The 22,060-nt window shown below is 50.4% G+C and overlaps 7 protein-coding genes and 1 non-coding gene across 8 annotated transcripts; 5 read left to right on the top strand and 3 right to left on the bottom strand.

Moving 5' to 3' along the window:
* Window positions 1-1,474: 1,474 nt before the first annotated feature.
* BDZ83DRAFT_797505 (uncharacterized protein) lies at window positions 1,475-2,655 on the top strand (the record flags this gene model as incomplete). The annotated part of the gene is made up of 3 exons (XM_060515898.1): window positions 1,475-1,543; window positions 1,607-2,193; window positions 2,253-2,655. 3 exons carry the CDS (start codon window positions 1,475-1,477, stop codon window positions 2,653-2,655), a joined length of 1,059 nt encoding a protein of 352 aa, XP_060358280.1.
* A 798-nt stretch (window positions 2,656-3,453) lies between these two features.
* BDZ83DRAFT_t303 lies at window positions 3,454-3,559 on the top strand. Its single transcript has one exon. It is a non-coding gene; the product is annotated as a tRNA-Phe (tRNA).
* A 1,220-nt stretch (window positions 3,560-4,779) lies between these two features.
* Window positions 4,780-6,563, top strand: BDZ83DRAFT_745369 (transmembrane amino acid transporter protein-domain-containing protein). Its single transcript, XM_060513187.1, has 4 exons — window positions 4,780-5,228; window positions 5,282-5,332; window positions 5,389-6,367; window positions 6,419-6,563. Exons 1-4 carry the CDS (start codon window positions 4,925-4,927, stop codon window positions 6,510-6,512), a joined length of 1,428 nt encoding a protein of 475 aa, XP_060358279.1. The 5' UTR covers window positions 4,780-4,924; the 3' UTR covers window positions 6,513-6,563.
* Window positions 6,564-7,059: 496 nt separating this feature from the next.
* On the top strand, window positions 7,060-8,489 carry BDZ83DRAFT_724407 (aspartate aminotransferase; the record flags this gene model as incomplete). Its single annotated transcript, XM_060512654.1, has 4 exons — window positions 7,060-7,236; window positions 7,309-7,793; window positions 7,857-8,359; window positions 8,419-8,489. The coding sequence occupies 4 exons, from the start codon at window positions 7,060-7,062 to the stop codon at window positions 8,487-8,489; spliced, it is 1,236 nt and encodes a 411-aa protein (XP_060358278.1).
* A 464-nt stretch (window positions 8,490-8,953) lies between these two features.
* BDZ83DRAFT_758017 (uncharacterized protein) lies at window positions 8,954-9,223 on the bottom strand (the record flags this gene model as incomplete). Its single annotated transcript, XM_060514974.1, has 2 exons — window positions 8,954-9,085; window positions 9,155-9,223. 2 exons carry the CDS (start codon window positions 9,221-9,223, stop codon window positions 8,954-8,956), a joined length of 201 nt encoding a protein of 66 aa, XP_060358277.1.
* A 1,261-nt stretch (window positions 9,224-10,484) lies between these two features.
* Window positions 10,485-14,379, bottom strand: BDZ83DRAFT_712333 (uncharacterized protein). The gene is made up of 2 exons (XM_060511610.1): window positions 13,456-14,379; window positions 10,485-13,405 (listed from the first exon to the last, which is right to left on the bottom strand). Exons 1-2 carry the CDS (start codon window positions 14,130-14,132, stop codon window positions 10,711-10,713), a joined length of 3,372 nt encoding a protein of 1,123 aa, XP_060358276.1. The 5' UTR covers window positions 14,133-14,379; the 3' UTR covers window positions 10,485-10,710.
* A 359-nt stretch (window positions 14,380-14,738) lies between these two features.
* On the top strand, window positions 14,739-16,208 carry BDZ83DRAFT_156031 (uncharacterized protein). The gene is made up of 2 exons (XM_060501363.1): window positions 14,739-15,157; window positions 15,333-16,208. Exons 1-2 carry the CDS (start codon window positions 14,966-14,968, stop codon window positions 16,146-16,148), a joined length of 1,008 nt encoding a protein of 335 aa, XP_060358275.1. The 5' UTR covers window positions 14,739-14,965; the 3' UTR covers window positions 16,149-16,208.
* A 282-nt stretch (window positions 16,209-16,490) lies between these two features.
* On the bottom strand, window positions 16,491-18,648 carry BDZ83DRAFT_156021 (uncharacterized protein). The gene is made up of 3 exons (XM_060501362.1): window positions 17,965-18,648; window positions 16,882-17,903; window positions 16,491-16,829 (listed from the first exon to the last, which is right to left on the bottom strand). Exons 1-3 carry the CDS (start codon window positions 18,482-18,484, stop codon window positions 16,623-16,625), a joined length of 1,749 nt encoding a protein of 582 aa, XP_060358274.1. The 5' UTR covers window positions 18,485-18,648; the 3' UTR covers window positions 16,491-16,622.
* Between the last annotated feature and the right edge of the window lie 3,412 nt (window positions 18,649-22,060).

Genomic DNA, 22,060 nt, shown 5'->3' with positions numbered 1-22,060 from the left:
CTGCTATTACAGGCGCTTACCTTAAGGTACGTTGATAAGCCCTCCATGCCAGCACGCTGATCGTTGAGGTCTACATTTCTCGTAGATCAAAGGCGTCATTTCAATGCGTCGTCATATGGTAGACTGGTATGATCTCAATACAAAGTATCGGATTGGACCATTGTTCATTTACACCTCACGACTATCGCATCGTGTATTGGTGACCGAATTTTGCGGGTTGAATCTACCTAGTGGATACCTTCGAATTTCAATGTTGAGACGACTTAGTCAAGTCAAATGTGGCACAGATGCTACCCCGGACTTACAGACACTGTCGAGTCAACAAGGTGAATGTGGGAATTCACCGACTATATCTAGAGTCGAAATATCAGTGCCATTGACAGTTTCAACATGGGTGGGTCATCACCGAGATCGAAGATCTACCAACTTAGCTTTCAGTTTCAGCATTTTGCCCCATGAGCTTAATTGAAACCCTCTACGCGACCGGCGGAAACAGATGCCTCACAAGTACGATTCCTCAGCGTGGCCAGCGCCTGCCGAAGCTTCCACTGTTGGCAAATCGACAACGAAGCAGCCAAGTTGCGACCTCGAGCATGGGTCGACGAATCAGGGTACTGTTATCTGCAATACTCATCACCTTGGTCACTGGGCAAATTGAGGAAACCTGCTTTCCGGGGAGGCTATCAGCTGTCATCCGGGGACGGTCCAAGTACTAGAAGAACGGCGCCTGGCCCGTGTGTGTGATCCGAATCCTTGGGAATTGCCCTTTCCGACGACCTGGACTTCAAAGCCTACCAATCCGATCAGGTCTGAGTCGAATTGTATGACTCCAACTGACCAGCTAACTCGATTCAGTTCGAACCTCGTCTGATAGTCGCACCCGGAAGCCCGACGGCTTCCGGTTTTTTGTCAGATTTAGCCCCATTAACTACTGTTCTAATTCTCTTGGCTTGCGCCAACCGCACTACAGAACGCCACCGTCACGGCAGATCTGCGCTACTGCATGAATTTTACCCAATTTGATGATTGGTGGCTCTGAGACACCCCCGCATCACACGTGTAAGTCGACTCGCATGGTTGATGTCAAAAGAAGACGATTTTGGAGCGTCACCCGAGGGCCAGGGGTCAAAGAAACGAGAAGATGGGCTAAATGAAATGCATTGTCTGGGGTAATGTGGAAACTCCTTGCCAAAGTCGCACTGCATGATCATTAGGGAATAATAAAACAAAGACCATTCGGTCCCGTCATCTTCGCTTTCGAGACAATCATTTTCCCACCCTTCTTGTTCTTCATCTCTGAATTTGGAAGAAATCTACCATGTACTTCTTACCAGTGGCTGCGGCAATCGCCGTCTATATGCTCGCAGCTCGGGCCTTGCGATACCGTCGTCGAGATGGGTTCCAGCGGAGGTTCCCCCAGTACAAGACACGAGAAGAAATGGCTTCAATGCCGTTATCAGACGCAGCTTCTATAATGCGTGAGCTTTCGGAAAGAGAATTCCCCATAACGTTCTACACATCCGTGTCTTTCGCACTCTTTAAGGTCAGCCAAAGAAGGAAGCGAGGAGCGGTTCCGAATTGGAATCTCGAGCTAAACCGTTTGCAGACATATGGAATTCCAACAATCTCCAAGCTCTTGGTAGCCACCAGCCAGCTTTCAGGAGATCGCACAGCATCAAAGCGTCGGACAGACACCGGCGTGTTGATGTACGAAATCATCTACAACACACCAGACTCTCGACGCAACATAGATGCCATCTCTCGCGTCAACTTCCTCCATAGTCGCTGGAGAGAGGCGGGGAAGATATCAAACGATGACATGCTCTACACTCTCAGCCTCTTCGTCCTCGAACCCATGCGCTGGACCGCACTATACGAATGGAGGGACCTGACCATGTTCGAGAAGAACGCCTTGGCTATCTTCTGGAAAGACCTGGGCAATGAGATGGGCATCTCCTATGATTGCTTGGTTCCTCACATGAGCCAAAAGCATGATGCTTTAGCCTGGTTGGAAGCGCTACAGAAATGGTGCTTGGAGTACCAGGAGCACAACATGGTCCATGCTATCTCTAACGAAAAGCTGGCACATGCGAACATCACTCTTCTTCTGATGGATTTCCCCAAATTTACGCATAACTTCGTGTTCAGGCAGTTACGTTGCCTGATGGAACCTGTGCTCCGAAGAGCCATGGGGTGAGTAATGCGACCGACGGATGTCTCGGGCGAACAGATTGGCTGATCCATTATGGAAGGTACGAGGACCCCAGCAAATTGGACTTCTTCATCTTCGAGAACCTAGTGGCTTTCAGACGCAATGTTCTGAAGTACTTCTGTCTACCGCGACCAAAATGGTGGACCAACCCGATGATCCAAGATGTGGACGAGAAGACCGGCCGAATGTACTTGCCAAGCTACCTCGCGCACCCATACTATGTCAAGCCGGGCTTCTGGTGGCGATGGGGTCCTTCTGCTCTCTATACTAGACTGATTGGTGGACATTTGCCTGGCGATGAGGGTTCAAAGTATCACCCTGACGGATATACCATCCCGGAGGTTGGCCCTGACGCACAGAGATGCAAAGGCAAGGAGTATATGGAACGCACGAGAGAGAGAATTAGTCAAGCTAGGGGCTGTCCGATGGCTTTCCAGGCTTGACTTGAGAAAGGTCTTAGCGTTGTAAGGTACATCAGTGAGCTCCACACGGATCTTGCTACAGATCCATTTCTTCTTCGTTGCTACCATCAAACACGTTTCCATTCTTATGTCATCAAGCACGAGCAGTATTTTCCAGGAATTACGATTGCCAGGACAGACTCTGAAATCGTCTGCAAGTAGTTGTAGCTTGGTAGCAGCATTATGAACTTATGAATGACCATGAAATTTGAAAGATTGGTTTTTACGTTGGTACGCCATGGATAAGTAATCGTACGTGCGAAGTGCCACGGCGCAAAATGCTACCTTGTCATTTCTTGAGCCCGATAAGCGTTGAGGCACACCAACCGACACGGCCCCCGCTATGTTCGAGTATTGTTCTTTTCGGCTCTTCCATCTTCACGCCTTCACGGTTTGTACCAGTCCACCAGCACCCTGAGTTGTTGCACTCAGGTAATTGACTAAAGTACTTTGCCTACTTTGGGCAGGAGGAAATATCAAGATCACTCTTCGAGACTCAGCTATCTCCCCTATGAAAACTCATGTTCTCTTCGCGCGTTCGTCTTTGCGCACAACATGCTCTACAGAATGCGCTTTATTCACTTCTACGGAATTCCGACTTCGAGCTCCTCGCGCTCGTGTGAACTGCACCGTCACAAGACGTAGCAGCCACAATTCAGGATCGATCCACCTACTGGTCGTTGTCGTCACCGACCAGAGTAAGACTGCTTCTCAACCACCCAAACAGCGAGCAACAATCCATGATGGCGTAGTAGCCTCCGCTGCCTATGAACAACAGCGGCGGACATAGCTCAGTTGGGAGAGCGTCAGACTGAAGCGGACTTCGTGCCCGAGAAACTTCATTCAATCAATCTGAAGGTCGTGTGTTCAATCCACACTGGCCGCATATTCATCTTTTGCCGTTCTCCTCCATCTATCTGCAGATGCCTGCGTGAACGAACATTTTTTGCTCCATTTGTGGACTGCTGCTAGATAGAAGAAGTGAGAAATTGAATAAACTCAAGTTAACAACAACGTTAGAATTCTAGTCATGATCTTAGTGGAGTGTCATTCCATCAAGTTAAGCATGTGGAGCAGTGAACCCCTGATGCCCACTGACTGAGCATTAACTATCAACACATGCAATCAACCCTCAAGGAGTTATTTTCCAATTGCAAAAAAAGACTTCCGAAAGAAGATTCCTAAACAATTGCTGGTAGTCGCTGGATACTTAGATACATAGAAAACCATCAGCCGTTCAGTCGGCTGTCATCAAGGAGACAAGGACCATTTTTATTCACATTCACAGCACCAGATATCCCGACTACTGGACTTGAGCACTCCGCACCAAAAAATTTGACAAAAAGGCACGAAGAGAAGCCTTGCTCACCCGAATTCGGGCCTGAGAGTCGCCCGCGACGATATAAAATAACATCGCCGCAAGAGAATGCTACTATTCGCATGGGTCCCACGTGAACTTTAAAACCAATGAACAATGAATCAGGGGTCAAAACCTGGCCACGTAAATGCCACAGCAACAGTAAAGTCGTATCCATGGTCCGGAATAACTTGGCCGATATGACGAATAATTCGACAGTGCACTGTTACTCCGGTTCCTTTCTGGGCCAGGTCATTGGTGTTCTTATTATCACGTCCATTCCCTATCTGTGTAGAGGAGCCGGAAGAAGCGGTGGCCCTGTAGTGTTGTCCAAATATCAACCAGGGGTTCAGTCCCCGTACTGCAGGCCTGAGAAACAAAGCGAATCGAAGCCTATCTGGCACATCCGCCAGAGCGGACATTGGATACCGAATGGCCGGGACAACTCTGCGAGTGCATTAGCATGGCTTTAGCGTGTGATAAGGATCGCCCATTCTCTTTTGGATTGCAAGCAATCTTCTTAACATTCGGATTCATTGGTAGTCAGATATGGTCCACAACCGCAGCGTAGCATGTTGTTATGTGGTGGTGCGCATCGGAATTGGGTCGGGATGTAAGACGGTGCCCGACTTGCGACCGCACTGTATGCATTTTCGTGGATTATCTCCGCGAAGCTACCCTTATCTCGGCCAGGGTGCGCATCAAACGGCTGCTACACTTAACTGTTCAAGGGCTAGCATCATGATAAAGACATGGGGAAAAGTTGATAAATTCAGATAAGGTAGTCCTCCCGAGTGCCGATGATGGGGCATTTAATAGGACCCACGAAGCCGACTCTCCGCATCTGTGGTTCCAGGAGCGTCTGCATCAAATCACGAAAACTTGACTGTCAAGATGACTGCCCACGAAGTTGATGCTGGCCACGCTATGCCTTCCGGGATGAATGACGATAAGATCAGACCGCCTTCGGTCCACAACGAGATATCCTCACTCAAAGAACAGGCTCTGACGACGCACGAAGTCTTCAAGGATACAGAAGATGGCGTCCAGTTCCGCACGGTCACCTGGCAGAGCGCCACGATTATGTTCCTCAAGATCCAGTTCGCTATGAGCATTCTGAGTGTCCCCGGAGCCTTCGCCACCCTTGGTGCCGTAGGCGGTGCTCTCTCTCTTGTTGGATGGCACGTTCTCAATACTTGTTAGTCTTAACGAACTCGAAGTCAGAGACACCAATGCTCATGAGATCTCCAGACACCGCAGTTATCCTCGGCGAGTTCCGCAATCGTCATCCCGAATGTCATAGTGAGTTGATTCTCGCCTGCACCTCAACATGAAGACATACTGATGGCTGCAAATAGCTTTGGCTGACATGTGCGGTCGCCTATGGGGTCGCGTCGGCAAAGAACTTGTCGGGTTGCAGATCCTCATTGCCCAAGTCCTCATTTCTGCAGCGGGTATTGTCTCCATCTCGACTGCTTTCAATGCCCTGTCTAATCACGGAGCATGCACCGTCATCTTCACCTTGGTGGGCGCGATCCTCATCACCATGTTCTCCGCAGTGCGCACATTCAGCCGCCTAGGTTGGCTCACCTGGTTCGGATTCGCCACCTTCTTCATCGCCGTCTTCATCTTCGTTGTTGCTGTCACTCAACAAGATCGACCTGCCGTCGCTCCTCCCGGTGACTTCGACCTCGGCTGGACGGCCATTGCTCACCCGACGTTTGTTGCTGGTATCACCGCAAGCGCAAATATCTTTATCAGCAATAGTGGCTCTTCCATGTACCTCCCAATTATCTCGGAAATGCGTCGTCCTGATCAGTACAGAAAGGCTGCTTTGGTGACCGGTTGTCTCGTTCTGGCGATGTATCTCTCATTCTCACTGGTTATTTACCGGTGGTGTGGTGTTTGGCTCGCTACTCCCGCTTTTGGAAGCGCTGGCCCTTTGTTCAAGAAAATATCGTATGGTGTTGCACTTCCTGGTCTGATCATCGGTGTCGGTATTTACCAACATGTGGCAGCGAAATACCTCTTTGTGCGTATCCTGAGAGATTCGCAACATCTGCAGGCAAACACCGTCATCCACTGGACGACCTGGATTGGCAGCAACATGACGCTCGGAATCCTAGCGTTCATCGTGGCAGAAGCCGTCCCCATCCTCAACTATCTTCTCGGACTTGCGGGCGCTCTCTGCTTTGCTCCCTTCAGTCTCATTTTCCCAGCTCTGTTGTGGATGCAGGACTTCTCGTCGTACAGAAAGGGAGGTGCATCAAAGAAAGCAATGTACGGGTTTCACGTTTTCGTCGTCCTTGTGGGCCTCTTCATGGTGGTCGCCGGAACGTAAGTATATCATATTCCTTTCCCGAAGAACGAAAACTGAGTAGGCAACAGATACAGTGTAGCCGTGTCCATCAAGGACGCGTATGCATCGGGGTTGATTTCGAAAGTTTTCAACTGCGCCGACAACTCCGGGACAATCTCCTGATCCGAACACCTTTCAACCAGGTACGCGGGAAAAGATCTCAACTGTCTCGCAAAATTTCGTGTCTAGAGTAACTTTAGCGACGGCTGTCATTACCGCAGTGAGTTAGAGTCAATATGAGAAATGTTTGCTTTTCTGGCAGAATCCCATGACCATGGATCGGGCAAGATGTGCCTACTTCCGCGAGTCCGCAAAGTGAAGCGCACCCTTGGGAAAAGCAACTTCCCCCCTTGCTAGGCAAAAGGAAGTCAGGCAGGCGGTGTGGCTCAATCCTTGCATCGTGAACCCAATCGCCCTGGATCTCGACCAACAGATGTCATCAATGTTTGTTTCTGTCACATCCCTGGGGCCGGCAGTCACGTTCGGCGGTCGGGGCCCAAAATGACAATTGTTTGCTCGCCCAACAGGCCTTGTTCACGCACTTTCGGCGTTCGGACCTCAGCAATGGAGGGCAAACATAAAATGACGAGATTCCACCCTTTCTGAACAACAAGAATTAATTATTTCTTGTAAACACACTGATCCAAATCACGAGTACTTTACTGCCACAATGGGTTCCTTAGCTGTGCAGTCGCACTTTTCCAGCCTGATCGAGGCTCCTTACGATGAAGCATTCGTTGTGATGCAGTCAGTTGCAGCAGACCCCACGCCTGATAAGGTCAACCTCGGTCTTGGCGTCTATAGGGACGACGATGCACAGCCTTGGACATTGCCGTCCGTAAAAAAGGTGGCTTATTATCCAAAACGATCAAACGTCGTTGTCGAGCCTTACGCTAACCCCAATCTACCCGACGTGTAGGCACAAGCGCAGATCCAAGACAACCACGATTATCTACCCGTTGCTGGACTTCCAACATTCATCGAAGCTGCTAGAAAACTCCTTCTAGGAGATGTCCTTGAGGCCGTCAAGAGTCGCTTGACCACTGTACAGACCATTGCTGGGTCCGGGGCCATTCACATGGGAGCCTTGTTCTTAGACAAGGCAGTTAGACCTGAGAACGTCTGGATCTCAGACCCATCCTGGGCAAGCCATGAGCAGATATGGGAAAATGCTTCACCGAAGACTCAACGCCGGTTCTATCCATACTTCAATCACAAGACCAAGTCGCTCGATCTGGAAGGCATGGTGAGGACGCTTAGACGAGACGCACGACCGGGCGACATCATTATTCTGCAAGCCTGCGCCCATAACCCGACAGGATGCGATCCAACACAGAAAGAATGGAGCATCATTGCCGATATTTGCGAAGAGCTCAGCATCATTCCATTCCTGGATATTGCCTAGTGAGTCCTGTCCTACTCTTGATCCGACTTCAGCGGTCAACTTTACTGACTAACGCTCTCTAGCCAAGGATTTGCATCTGGCGATGACCACCACGACGCCTGGGCCGTCCGTCACTTCGTCAGCAGGGGAACGATGGAGGTCCTGGTCGCACAATCATTCTCCAAGAGCTTCGGTCTCTACGGCCACAGAGTCGGCGCTCTCCACATCCTCGCTCATGACTCTGCCGCGGTTCCTGCCATCAAGTCCAACCTGCTTCAATTTATCGGCTCTGAATACTTGACTCCCTCAGCGTGGGGTGCACGCATTGTATCAACAATCCTCAATGATCCCGAACTCACAAGAGAGTGGCGACAAGACTTGAGGAAAATGAACGCTCGCATCAAGAGCATGCGAGCGTTTCTGTTCGTCGAGCTCACGAAACGAGGCACTCCTGGCTCTTGGAGACATATCATTGATCAGATCGGCATGTTCTCCTACACCGGTCTCACTGCTTTCCAAGTCAAGACGATGAGGGAGAAATATCACATCTACCTCTTGTCAACAGGAAGAGCGTCTATACCAGGATGTGAGTTCAACATCAATGTTGTCCCACTTGATGGCTTTTCGTACTAATTTCATCAACAGTGAATAGCAAGAATGTGTTTAGGGTTGCAGAGGCAATTGACCAAGTTGTACGAGCGGATGCTGGCGTTTGAGAGTCCGGGAATATCCATTTGATTTGAGTCTGCTTGAGCGTTTATACACTATTGTAGTTGGGTTGGCAATTTGTAACACTGCACATACTTTATTCTTGCTCCATACATATTTAGCAGTAATTGATTTCAAGAATCCGGCATGCACCTTCCAGTATCTTTGTATAAATTCTTTCGTCGCAATTCTTGATGTCACGAGCCGCCTCGTTGTGTTCAAAGCCAATCAACTAAGCGTAATCTTGACAAGACTTTAAACATATTACAGGTAGGATGAAAAGGCCAAACATAAGTCGCTATGAATATTGAATAAAGTATTCAGTATTTAGAGACAGTCAGGTCTATGGCTATTAAGTTGGGAGAAGATGTCTTTTTCGCGCCTCAGTTACCACATGGACCTACGTCGCTGTGACACCTGGGATTTGTCCCCCCAGCATGTACCGTGCGGAAAGGCCGCCGTCTGAGACCGATTAGAAGCTGGGATCATCGCAGCCACCAAGACTGAAATTAATGAAGTTGAGAGGGCATCCGGCATCGACCGAATCTCTGCACGCCTGGCTCTTGCAGCTGTTTTGCTTGAACTTCTCGCGGGCGTTATTTTGCTACACTCGCATTAGCTACGATACAAACATCGACTTGACGCTTCTTGTTGCAAGTAGGATACTACTCACGGGAACTGCGGCCACGAGGGTGCTCATGGTGAAAAGAGCGATGCAAAGGGAGGAGATGCTGAACTGCATTGTGGAAAGTTTTGGCGGTTGAATTAGGAACTGAGAATTGAGTTGGCCGGCAACAGATGAATTGAATAGAAGGCTGCGAGAGTATGGATTTGATAGCGAACTGGAGTAATGATCAACTGATGATGTGCGCCGAATTTCGTGTTTAATATACGAGCCAATCCCACCGGCGCGCATCAAGCTTGGCTTCAAGCTTACCTTCTGTTCCATCGTGTGATCGACATTGGTGACTCAAAACGTCGCAGCTGTCCGGACTTATTATTATGCTTATTATGGCTATGGATACAATGTCGACCTATTGCGCTTACGACCCAGTGACACCAAACATCAACTGCAACTTCAGGTGATTCATGATCGATGTCATACGTCTGACTTTAGCCACTTTAGCTACTTGGTAAAGAACTCATCTTTGAGGTTTGTTCTTGTCGAGCAATTGAGGCAACTGCAGAGTTTGGCAATGCACGGGTCGCGCATCAGACGCCTTGAGGCCGCAGTGACGCTGGCTTGATGGAAATTGATCACAGTGAAAGGAACAACCAGTTGTGCGTTCACAGACGTCAGCATGGCTCTGAAAAACTCACTAAGCACGAGAATGGAACTCGCAACGAAATTCCACAGTCGTGTAGTCCCTGTCTCTCGGCCTCGGTCGTCGAGCTCCTTGGACTTTAGATGACAACGGCCGGGCCCAGGCATTGGCACCGGTGCAAAAACTTGACAGCTGAGGTGTGCTCGGTATAGCCGAACTACTATTGTAGTTTCAGAGGTGCGGCTCGTTGAACCAGGATCCTTATAGCGTGTGGTCGCTGACTGAGTGTTCCGAGGAGGCATAGATCCAGGATCTTTGCGACTTGTGCGGGGAATGCAAAGCTGGGCGGTCCCAAGCTGTGGTAATAGGGGTCTCCCCACAAGTTGAGACTAACTTTCGAAACACGTTGCTGTGCCTCAGAGTCTGCGCAGATGTGACGGTCGCAATGCGGTTGGAATGTTATTGGAAGAATGCAGGGAACATAGGGTCGGTTGGAGTTCCCAATAGCTCTGCGTGCCAGACAGTAGACCAGTCTTCATACAGCGTGCCTTGAGCAGAAAAACAGGCTCTCTGTAGGTCGGGCTTTGATGGCCTTAACGTTGGCTTACTAGTATATGGAGGTGACGAGACTGAGCGAAGAAATGTTGTCGTTTCACACAGGACAGGTGGTACTGAAGCAATAGAAGGTTTCCTGTAGCGACGGTGATCAGTGAACTCTTGGTTAAACAAGAGACATCAACCTGCATTTTCAAAGACATCTCGTCTATAGCTTGCATTGGTAATGAATCTGGAAGTGCCACAACTTAGGAACAACAGTGCGATCAAACTGCAACAACATGAAGTAAAGACTAATACCACAGAGCAGGCAAACGGACTCCCTAAATCTCGATCGCGCGACGTAGATGAGACACAGAAATCCCAATCGTTGTCTCGGCTCGAGCTACCTGCTCACATTTGAAGCATTTTATGATCGCCTCAATCTTTTTGGAAATCTTTCCAGCTCAGATCCTCGTCCTGGATGACGAGTCATCTCAGAAGCGATCATCTGGGCTAGGGGTTCACTGACATACGTAGGGCACCCTTGAAGTATAGCCGACTTCAGCTCGCTTAGGTCTCCTTCTCTGCTGCGGCAGTGCTGTATGAGCTTCTCCAAGACTAACATGGTAAACGTAGCTCTCGGCGGGTCAGCTGCCAATCTTGCTGTGAGGCCCTTGAGCTCGTTGCAAAATGAAGCTAGAATTGACTCTTCCGGGTGTCTTCTCGCTAAGTTCCCAAAGGCAGCTTCTACAGTTGAGCCATCCTGCCTTTTCAGCTCGGGCACACCCAGACTAGCGCCTGCTCGCAGAAATGCATCTAGGGTTCTTGAGTAGTCTTCGAAGCATTCTTCTCCAAGGAACTTGGACAGGGAAATGTCCAAGAAGTGTGAGAAAACGGTGCGTGCTCCCGGGCGGTCCAGCAGAGGTTTGTTGGGGTCCGCGCCGTGAGACAGCAAGCGGCTAAAGGTGGCATTCTTCAGGGAGTCGTTCCATCGTTTAGCAGGGAACATGCACGATCCTGAGAGCATATTGAAGACAGACATGGTGCTGCGAGAGAACGCAACCCATGACGAAGGTGCATCAAGATCGCTCACAATGCCCAATTCTCTCGGAATTGAGTTTGGATCCTCTCCACGGCGAAGAAGGATATCGAGAACCTCCATTGCAGGCGCAGCACTTTCGCCACTGCTGCGAGACATGGGCATAAGCGCTGCGTACAGGGGCGACTCATCGAAGACATCGAAGAAATCCGGCGACTGTTGAATCTTCTTTTCCAAATAAGGTGCCAGATCATGTCGGAGGAGCTCCTCGCGGAATAGGACTCTTGGATCGTATCCGCTAGATTTAACGCCTCTAATAGTCAATTGACCGCGCCTGACCATGTTCACGATTGCTGCCTCGTACTCATCTAAGAGCTCTTCGACCTGCCGACCCTGGCTGGAAGCAGGCTGTTCTGTCTGTTTTAACGCTTCGGACGCGTAAAGCAGGGCTTGGTTCAGATGCGCGACGAATGGACCGCTATTCAGACCTCGCCCTTGCCGGATAATGTCTGCGACAAGCGAGTTATCTTGGCGTGTGGCTCTAAGGAACCCGAGATATGCAGCAGCAATGGAGATGAAGCCATTATAGCCAGCCGGGAGCTTTCCCTGGAGGTACTCGCCGATGTCTTTTGTTGAGACGAAGTCCTTTACGGTCCTGTGAAGAAACTCGACCCGGTTGTTGACAAGCTTGAGTAGTCCTTTTGTCTTCTCATTGATACTGTGACTGGACTTCTCTCTCCGCAGGACGACATTTTGGTCGGGGGTTGGTGCTTTTGCTTCCTCAGAGAGAGAGTCGACATCTTCTAGTTCTCTTTCCAATTGCCAGTAAATGTCAATATGAAGCGGCTCCAGCGCATGTATGGCACCTTGAAGGATCCCCGCCATTACACGATGATCGGCAGGATTCACGCTGTCCAACATATGTTGGAATAGATGATCCAAGTCTGAGGGTAGTCGGCTGAAGCGTGCCGCCAGTTCTTCCAATCTCTCGCCATTCGAAAGACCTTCTCGTAAAGATCGCGTTACAAAGAAAGCCCAGAGAAATACACCATCGGCCTGAGCTACGATTCGATCGACGACCTCAGCCTGCTCCCAGAAAGCGTTTTCAGACGTGTCGAGACTCCAGCGGGGATCAGCCCTCAGCTGATCATACACGAACTTTCGAATGTCGTCCTTTGTTAGCTCATGAATATCAAGGCTCTCTTGGTCGTCTTGACCGAAACTCCTTTCAAAGACTGGCCATCGACGGCTGGACAGACACATCTTGATATGCGGGGATTTAGCCATGTCAAGAAGCACTTGGCAGAGTTCAGCGTGGTTGCTGTCGTACTCATCGAGTCCGTCAATGAAGAAACATATCTTCAGAGGGACGTGATCAGCTGTTGATAATGATCGCAACGCAGCAGCCAGCTCGAACACAGACCAGGGTTCAGCAGCGGTCTGCCATCTTCCAGCCTTGGCTGCCGCCCATCGATGAGGGGAGGCGATGGATACAACGTCTGGGTGTTCATGTAGCAAGTCGTAGAGCAGAGACTGGAGAAGCCCCTGCCATGACTTCTGGATCGGCGTACCCGCGATCCAGAAACAATGTGACGCAACAGCTAGTGAGCTGGATGAGCCTGCCCATCGTTCCAGCGACTCTCTCGTCCGAGAATGATTGGCAATGAATTTCATGAAAGTGGACTTGCCAGATCCGGGCTTGCCTGAGACCCAAAAAGTTCCACTTCCGGAGACAAACCAATCTGACAACCGAGAGTCGAGTGCCCACTGGAACGTATCCTGGTGAGCTTGCGGGATAGAATCAAGGCGAGCAGGTCGACTGGTGTAATTCAGGCTTGATACAATCGTGTCGGCGAGTAAGGTATCTTCTGACTTGGTCAGTCTTGTGAGCAGGACCTTCAACTGTTTGACGTCGGCCTCCGAGTAGCTTGCATGTGGATCCGTGAGCTGCTTATGCGTTTGCGATTTCAGGTCTTCCAGGTCACTTGACATAACGTCAACCTGGGATTTCTGTTCTGGTCGGGCATACCGCCCCTGACTCTCCAGTACTTTCAAGGACTGGCTTAATCGGGATAGACGGGCGCTGTGATTCGAAGTCAGATAGTATCATGACATGGTCTTTGTACCACGTACTTGAGTAAAACAGTGACTTGACGCGTCACCGTAGTGTTAAGGCGATCAATTTCACGCTCGTAGTACGCGTCTTCCCGCTGAAGCCATAGGGAGCCTCGCGTCTCTGTCTCGGCTATCGTACTCTCGGAAGACCGTCGTACGATGGACTCCAGGTTCTCCAAAAGCGCGATGCAAGTGTCTCGGGAGGTAGGTACATCTTGTAGCGAAAGTGAAGTACTCAAAGGCCTGGAATCACTCCCCGAGAACATCTGACTCTCTGCCAGAGCAAGTTTCAATCTTGTGACAGTGCCCAAATCGACTTTTTCATTGTTGTGACTTCGGCTTCCGGTGGCCTGGGACGCTGAGATGATTGCCAGAATGCATCTCGTTGCATTCAAAATGAGGCCCGCGGTATCGAGGGCTACGATGGCATCCATACTAGCGACGTGAGGTAGAACGCATTCACGTTCGGATGGGTGGTGAAAAGATGTTAGTAGGAGAATTTTGGACACAACAGCATGTGCGGGGTCAAGTGAAAAGGGGGAGAAGACACATTTGCCTGAATGTTCATGACTGATAAGAAGCCGGGCTCGTCCAGACAGCGACTGGAAGGCACGTACGTGGGAACACACATTAAGGGCGTATTCTCGTGGCCCCTTCCATGCAGGACAGGGGTGTCTCAAACTCACCTTACCCATGTGTGGGGGTGACCGTCTTTTGCCTCGCGGCTGATTGATAACGCGGAACTGGCCAGGTTGGAAGCATTTTCGGCGCTCACGGGGTTGACATCGTAGAGTGCAGATCAATGTCCGTACATGTGAATGATGCGATTACCTAAAGTACATAGAGTATTTGGGCATATTAGAGCTCAGAGCCATGACAAAGACGAAGTGCGAAGGAGCAAAACTTCCCTTTGCGCCGTTCCAGTTGATGATTCTCCATTCACTGGTCCATCGTAAGATCTTAGCGCTGAGAAAAGTCTGACAGCAAACACTGGGGTGGGAAACGTCCAGTTTCTGGTCAAAAGTCCGCCCAAACCCTGGCGGGCTTGCAGGGGTGGTCGTCAAAGTCCCCTTTAGTATTATTGGTCATTCGTAAAACTGTCCAGTAATGAGAAGAAATGAATTGTTGGCTGGTAAGCATGACGATTCAAGTGGCCGGGAGGTGCAGTGATAAGCACCTTAATTTGTGAGATTTTGTCTGACAGAGCGTGGGCACCCTCCGCCTATTGTGTCTCAGGGCCGTGTCGCTTGCGCAAATAAAGAGAATTGGGCCACTCAGCTTGATGGCACCAACGTAGCCATCATAAAAAAGCACTTTTGTCACCTGGAAATTTCCAAGCCGTCGGCAGAAGAGCGGGCTTTTGGACCTCGGTTGCATAAATACATGCTGGGTCCTCGTTCTTTCCACTGGAGTTTCCACAGTACCTTAGTAGGACGATATTCAAACACCAAACCTCAAAATCGCTGTGTGCAACTGGAGAATTGTTAAGTCGTGAGATATCAGACTGATAAAGCGAAAGTCAGTGATCATGTCGCTTGCCGGAATGCGCAATCTGCTCTCTCAGTGGTTTCCTCCACAATCAACCTACACCGAGCAACACGTCCCATCTCAGAAAGGGAAAGTGTTCATCGTCACGGGTGCCAACCATGGCATTGGATTTGAGCTTGTCAAGATTCTATATGCAACTGGGGCTAAAATATACATGGCATCGCGATCTAAGGTGAGTCTCATACTCTCATTGCAAGGGCAATATCTCTGAGCTTGGCATAGTTGCCGACATTCTCGATACTTGAGTGCTATCTTAAGTCAAGGGTCTTCAACTTTGGTTTGTGATGGAGGCGGTTGTGTGAGTCTTGTTACCGGTCGAAGACTGACCAGACCTACTACTGAGCTAGGAACGTGCCGGGAAAGCGATAGAGACCATCACAACCGCCAGACCCGCACCTGAAACCCCTGGCACCATAGTCTTCCTTCCCTTTGATCTGAACGATCTTGGAAGCGTCAAAACAGCCGCCGCCACCTTTGCGCAACAAGAGCCAAAGCTCCATATTCTCTGGAACAATGCTGGTTCAGGCGCTTATAGAATTGAAGAAGGCGCCAAGACGAAGCAAGGCTTCGAGCCAATGATTGGCATGCACTGCATTGCTGCGCAGCTGTTCACGCACCTCCTCCTTCCTCAACTCCGAGCAGCCGCGGTAGAAGCACCAAGAGGCTCGGTGCGTGTTGTCTGGACTGCGAGTTTCATGGCGGAACTGTCAACTGGCGAGAATGGCGTCGACTTTGACCATCTCGCAGAGGGCACGCCTGATCGTGCGCTGAACTATGCCGTCTCCAAGTTCGGCAACTGGCTTCTCGGCCGCGAGATGGCTTGTCGCTATGGTTCTGACAACATTGTCAGCGTCATCCAAAACCCTGGTAACTTAAAAGCGGGCGCCTATGACGGTGTCCCGGCGTTTTCAATGCTCTTTATCACTCCCTTCCTGTACGAAACCAAATTCGGCGCGTACACTGAGCTGTACGCAGGCCTATCCCCCGATATCTCGCTCGACAACAATGGCGCGTACGTAATTCCCTGGGGACGCATTCGCGTTGAGGAGGATATTCCAAGGAAGGATATCGTGAAGGCCTTGAAGCCGCAGACGGAAGGGGGCCTCGGTTATACGACCAAGTTCTGGGACTGGTGCGAGGAACAATGGAAGCCCTTCGTCTGAAAACAGGCAAGTTTTTATTCTCGCTCTAAGGCACCTTACTCTGACAACATAGGTTGAAGGGGAAGAAATGTGGGAGTTAGTCCATGTCTCTCAGCTCTACCATCCCAAATTACAAGGTATCAACGCCATGAGAAGTGCATTAATAACGTTCTACTTGCCTCAGCATGTGGTGAAACATTGCTCAAAATGACCTTTTGCTGACAACAAGCCTCGGCACGCCACGACTTATTCCAGGATCGCGGAGATAACCTGCTCGGCAGTGGGGCGACGTCGGGTCCGTACCCGGAGTGGTGGAAAGGCAGAGGTACGTGTAGTCCAATTAAGAAGAGTGAAGCCATATTGGGTAGGCATCTCCACTCTCAGAAGAATAAATGGCACTGACTGTCAAGGTCTCAAAACACTTGGATTATAAAGTATCAGGGTATCTATCTCGGCCGCAGCCAATTCATTATACATAAAATACATTTGAGGGGTTTAGGCCGCAATGTCCTTGCCCTTCTCCTCAATCTCGAGTTCGCGAGTGGGCTGTTGCGCCTTGCTGCCCCAGCGGCCCATGAAGAAGTTGCCGAAAGCTTGGGTGTTGTTCCTCATGTTCATGGCAACAATTTCGCTGGTTGGCTTCTCGAAAAGACGATCGATATCCTCGAGGGTCTTGTCCTTGGTCTCGGGCATGAAGATCATCTATGGATTGTTAGTCTGCGTTTTGATGTCACATATCAATGGAAATATTTACCTGGTAGAACCATCCCAAGATGGCAATGCCTCCATAGAAGCCAAGAGTGAGACCGGTACGGGTCATGGCCTCCTGCATGGCAGAGAAGTTGTAGGTGACGATGAAGGAAGACAGGAAGAGCAGACCAGATGAGGTGGTCATGCCGTAGGATCGGAGGTAGGTAGGGTAGACCTCAGAAGGAACAACCCAGGTGAGACAAGCGTAGCAGCCGAAGAAGCCCATGTACAGAGCCAGACCGATGAGGTAGCAAGCCACGGCACCAGTAGTGTTGGTATCGGTAGGAATCTGGTAGCTAGCGCCAATGATGACCAATCCCACGAAGAAACCGGGAAGCATAGTGTTGGCCCAGAAGCGACGACCAAACTTCTCCATGTAGAAGCAGGCGGGGATGGTACCGATGAGCAGAGAGCCACCACCGACAAGAGACATGTAGGTGGCCTTCTCGTCATTGAAACCAATCTGCTGCATGAGGATGGACATGTAGTACATGATGGCGTTGACACCAGTAAGCTGGCCAAGAAGAATCATAATGTTGGCGTAGACCAGAGCACGACGGGCGCGGGGGACGGTGATGAAGTCCATCCAGGGGAAGCGCTTGTTCTTGGCACCCTCGGAGACCTGCTGCTTCTCATCGACGACGGACACTTTCATGACGAAAAACTCCTCTCTGGCCTCGGGGGTAGAGGTGCCACGGATACGCTTCCACACCTTGTAGGCTTCGAGCGTCTTGCCCTTGTGCATCAGGTAACGAGGAGACTCGGGCAGGAAGAGCATGCCGGCGAACATGATGGTGGAAAAGAGAAGGGATGATCCGAGAATCCAGCGCCAGTTTCCGGGCACATGGATAAAGATGGCGGCGACGGCGTAGCCGAGAACCTCACCGAGGGCGATATTGAGTTGGTATAGGGAGACGACGTTACCACGAATGCGGCGTTCGGCAGTCTCAGCGACGTAGACAGGGACAGTACCACCCTCGAGACCGACACCCATGCCAAGAATAACACGGGCAGAAACAATCATGCCTTCAAAACAAGTTAGCCATGTCAAGCATGCAGACCTGGAATGGGTTGTAGATGGACTCACCAAAGTTCTGTGCGCCGGCGCAAAGTGCACCACCGATGGTGTAAAGGATGCAAGAGATGATGATGGACATCTTTCGGCCGAGGTATTCGTTCGAGGGACTGAGGATGATGGCACCACCGACGGCACCGAGAGGCATAGCAGAGTTGACGAGAGAATTTTGGCGGGTGGTGAGACCGAGATCGCCGGGAAGGAAGAGGTTGGCGCCAGAGATGAGAGACTGATCGAGACCGGAAAGAAGACCACCCATTGAGGCGAAGGCTACAATAAGCCAGGTGAAGTACTTTGTGTTGGTGAACTCCAGTTGGAAAAAGCCCTTCTTCAAACCACCAGCAGCCTCCAACTCCCGCTCCATGCTGTCGATGAAGGCATCGACCTCCCAACCACCAGCCGCGGCGATGGCGGCAGCATCCTTCTCGTTCACACCAGGAAGGGCGCTGGCGAGGTTCTCGACGTGAGCCTCATTTTGGCTGTCCGGGTTGTGTTTGCCCGAAATCTTCGGGGCAAGATTGACTCCGTGCATGTTGTTGGGGTTTTCCGCGCTGCCGCGAGCCAAGACCTCGTCTAAACAGAGATTGGCCCAAAGGGGTAATAGTAGATCTGATTAAGGCTGATGCTAAGAAATGCGGCTCTGATGGTCCGGAGGGAAAAAGACACCTGCCAAGCAAAGACAACTTATACCAGAGACTGGGACGAGCCGGGCTTTTAATCACACTGCTCACTTCTCACCACTACTCACGACGACACACTAGTAGATCAACAATAAGAGCGGCCAATATTGCAAGTCAGCCAACCCGAAGACGGCATTCATGGATTGTGGATTCCTCGCCCGACTCTCGACGTGACCGTCTGTCTAACCTCGACACCAACATCGTCATCCGAAATTTTTGTCTGGTGTTAGTGTGGAGACCTGGAGAGAAACGGCCGAAGTAGGAGCGACCTCTTGTCCGCATTTCAGGCCTCTTCTCCAGTGGAGAGACCCCAGGAACACGGAACATGCACTTGGAGAACATTAAGCAGGCTGGGGCAAAGGCCGGAGGGATGGCGGAGGGCAGCTGTTGCGGGCGCTGAGCTCTATTGCCCTTGGGGCTCCAGACTTTCCTCACACACAATCTGCAGAGCGTGACCATGGGGCGACGCGGAGCCCGGGGTCCCAGTTGTCTGTTCTGGCCCCCAGTTCTGGCAGGCAAAAGCAGGCCAAAGGACTCGCGGAGATCAGGCCGCGACGACCGTTCTTCTTCCCATCTGACTCGCGACTCCACATCCGCGCAGGATAGCGTTTGTGCGAGACCCGCCCGAAGGGTGGGTGGTTTGACCGAAAATTCTCCCGGTACCGCGTTCTGGATCTACTCGGTGACAATCCGAAGGCCGCACCGTTCGTTCTCGTGACGACGACGGAAACATACGGACTCTCCGCGTGGAGAAAGCAGACTCCAGAGTCACCAACATGTTAAAATTTCTCACTCTGGGGATTGGATTGGGGAAGGTTTTCTGGGACCTTGGAGATGTGGGCTGACGTCAACCCTAGGGGAAAAAATCTAGAAGCGGCACATGGACAGTCAGACTGGTGTTGTTTGCGAGCAAGAAGTTTTCGGCGGTGCTCGGCGATGATAGCCGTCCGTTGACGACGTGTTTCTTATTTTTTATCTTCTTTTATCTTTGTGGTGTTCCTCTGTTAATATTCTTTTCCCAAATACCCATGGACAAGATCTAGCATCCCCCTGGTCTTGCTGTATCTGTTACTTTACAGAGAACGTGGTCTGACACATCACCACGTGCTGAGAACATTTCTCCTTCGGGACGAGCAGATCGCCATCGTCGTGCCTGACCGCTTGGTGGCTTGTTCCTAGCTCCCGCCAGCTACAGGTCCCGGTCCGGGTGGGAAGCCGCATTCTTGGCTGATGACAAGAATTATCTGGCCGGCTTGGCGCTCCGTCAGGCGGCAGGGGAGTCTGCCAGGCCGCAGCCGCCGCACCGATCGCGCGATGCGGCGAGCAGCGCACTAAGGCAGGCGAAGAGGAAGAGAAACGGCTTCCGACTGGTGCTAGTCCAAAATTCGGCCTTCTAGCTCGTAGACCGGCTTAGCAAGGCCGATACGACACTCATCCTGTTACAGATTGTCACGAAAATTCGTTCATCCCTTTTAGCGTCGCGACAGGGCTCTCCTAGGCTTCATGTGGGGGGCAAAAGAAAAATTGGCAAGATTGCAAATATCAAGGAAACAATGCCTAAAAAACCTGATTGTAGCGCTCAAGACATGGGTTATCTGTGCGAAAATGACACATTTAGAATCTCTTTGAACTCTGATGGATCATTAAAGTTGTCGAACCAACTGCCACCCCATCGATTCAAATCACTATGTATGTTTTGCTGCTCATCGGTCTTTAGTTATTTAGACCTCCTCTCTGGAGGTGGTTCACTGTTGTTCTTCAAAAGTCTGCCCGAATTCGCCCGGCATTCATGCAACCCACAGAAAATCCCTTCTTTTCCCCTCACAGACCATTCGAACCCCCGCGAAATGGAATGGAGCAAGCATGGCTGGGTCACATCAGCAACCTGTGGATCATTCCAATCATGTCTCATTGGCCTTTGAACCCTGCAAGAGTGTTCCGTAAGTCCGAAAGATAACTTTGACCATCAGGCCGGTTCAGCCGTTCGATCGTTACACTTCATCTCTGCATGTGCGTTACCGGCGGTATGGACTTTCCTTTGTCAAAGATAAGGAATCGCTATCTTATCGTTTCCCGCCGGACCGCGAGATTTTTGAGCACGCCGATCGTATACTGACAATGATTTTCTTGATCGGTTGCCGTTGTGGCTTCACGAGTCAGACTAGAGAGCTAGTCCTGCCGATCTTGGCGCACCTTGTCAAGCTTGCCGCCGTTGTGAGCCCGAGGAGAATGGGCTAAGGTTTCTAGCACTACAGGTAGGCCCAGAAGTAAAGCCGGCGCTACATGCAAGCCTTCTGCAAGCCAAGCGATGCTAGATGGACACTGTATCCGTACTAGTTTGGTAAGCTTATGATGTCAATAAAGCCTATTCAAGCTGCCACAGCCATCGTCTCATCAACCCTTAAACATACGCTGGACCCTTCCCTGCGCCTCATCAAGCTAACGATCAAAAAGTCGGCTCTTGATTATGGTTGTGAGGCTTCGTATCGTTATGGGAAAAGCCACTTGAACTTAGATGAAAAGCTTTCCGCAAACAGAGTCTCCTTGGTTCATTCCGAAGACACCAAGGCATGTAATGGTTTCAAGTTTAGAGACACAGACATTCCCTCAAATCGAGGGATCCGCATACCTTGAAGCCAACTGCACCCGTTTATCGTCCGGGCGAATTCCATACTGCCATCGTTGTCTTTGCGTGTTTGCTAGAGTCTAAAGGAGCAGGGTCTGAATACTAGGATCTAATTCCTCAAGGCAACCCGTTCTCGCCGTTCGATTTCTGTGTTTCGAATCAAATCTGGAAACAGCCTCCATCTCCTTCCTAACAGCCACAGCCAGCCTCTTTTCTCTTAACTCAATACTTTGCTATCAGGGGTTTTGGCCCTTCTGGACATCGAGTTTCAGAGCGAAGCCGTAGTGCAGACCTATGAGCAACCCTCTAATTGCCATTGAGTGTGCAGCCGTTGATTGCAAAATTCTTTTGCCGTCAAATTTCTCGCCAGCCTACAGAAGTTAACAAGTCTCTGTGTGGACAGTAGCATGCTGAAAGGGGTTCAATGGACTCCTGGTCAACAATGAAGTTTTTTTCTTATTTTTTTTTGGAGACGACCTTTTCTATTTCGATCATTCATCACATAGGTTCAAGAATAAGTTGATAGAGACTAGAAGCAAGATTATCAAGCTTAGTACATCGCACAAAGATACATCCTCATCGATGATCCTACTGAAGCAAGAGAAGAGACTCAAGACGCATATCTCCACTCACTAGGTTCTCCAGAGACCCTGTCTTGCTCGTCCAAATCTTTGTTCTTCTTCCGACAGTACCATTTAGTGATGAGAACGAAAATCACTGTCAACCCACATCCAGCAATGATAGCACCGCCTCCCGTCTGATAGTATGGCTCCTGGTTTCTCAGAAAGAAGTAAGGCGTAAA

The sequence above is a fragment of the Colletotrichum acutatum genome (assembly GCF_030867785.1).
Source record: "Colletotrichum acutatum strain CBS 112980 chromosome Unknown BDZ83scaffold_196, whole genome shotgun sequence".
Lineage (NCBI taxonomy): Eukaryota > Fungi > Ascomycota > Sordariomycetes > Glomerellales > Glomerellaceae > Colletotrichum > Colletotrichum acutatum.
Note: the sequence above shows the minus strand (reverse complement) of the source record. Positions and strands in the feature narration are given on the sequence as shown.

What these genes read in the sequence shown, in the direction of transcription:
- BDZ83DRAFT_712333 (XM_060511610.1), bottom strand. Translation starts at nt 14,132, where the DNA reads ATGGGTAAGGTGAGTTTGAGACACCCCTGTCCTGCATGGAAGGGGCCA. An exon ending in CAAGTCACTGTTTTACTCAA is followed by an intron (nt 13,406 to 13,455) that starts GTACGTGGTACA and finishes TTCGAATCACAG; the next exon opens with CGCCCGTCTATCCCGATTAA.
- BDZ83DRAFT_156031 (XM_060501363.1), top strand. Translation starts at nt 14,966, where the DNA reads ATGTCGCTTGCCGGAATGCGCAATCTGCTCTCTCAGTGGTTTCCTCCA. An exon ending in ACATGGCATCGCGATCTAAG is followed by an intron (nt 15,158 to 15,332) that starts GTGAGTCTCATA and finishes CTACTGAGCTAG; the next exon opens with GAACGTGCCGGGAAAGCGAT.
- BDZ83DRAFT_156021 (XM_060501362.1), bottom strand. Translation starts at nt 18,484, where the DNA reads ATGCACGGAGTCAATCTTGCCCCGAAGATTTCGGGCAAACACAACCCG. An exon ending in CGCCGGCGCACAGAACTTTG is followed by an intron (nt 17,904 to 17,964) that starts GTGAGTCCATCT and finishes CTTGTTTTGAAG; the next exon opens with GCATGATTGTTTCTGCCCGT. An exon ending in TCTTGGGATGGTTCTACCAG is followed by an intron (nt 16,830 to 16,881) that starts GTAAATATTTCC and finishes AACAATCCATAG; the next exon opens with ATGATCTTCATGCCCGAGAC.
- BDZ83DRAFT_745369 (XM_060513187.1), top strand. Translation starts at nt 4,925, where the DNA reads ATGACTGCCCACGAAGTTGATGCTGGCCACGCTATGCCTTCCGGGATG. An exon ending in ATGGCACGTTCTCAATACTT is followed by an intron (nt 5,229 to 5,281) that starts GTTAGTCTTAAC and finishes TGAGATCTCCAG; the next exon opens with ACACCGCAGTTATCCTCGGC. An exon ending in TCGTCATCCCGAATGTCATA is followed by an intron (nt 5,333 to 5,388) that starts GTGAGTTGATTC and finishes GGCTGCAAATAG; the next exon opens with CTTTGGCTGACATGTGCGGT.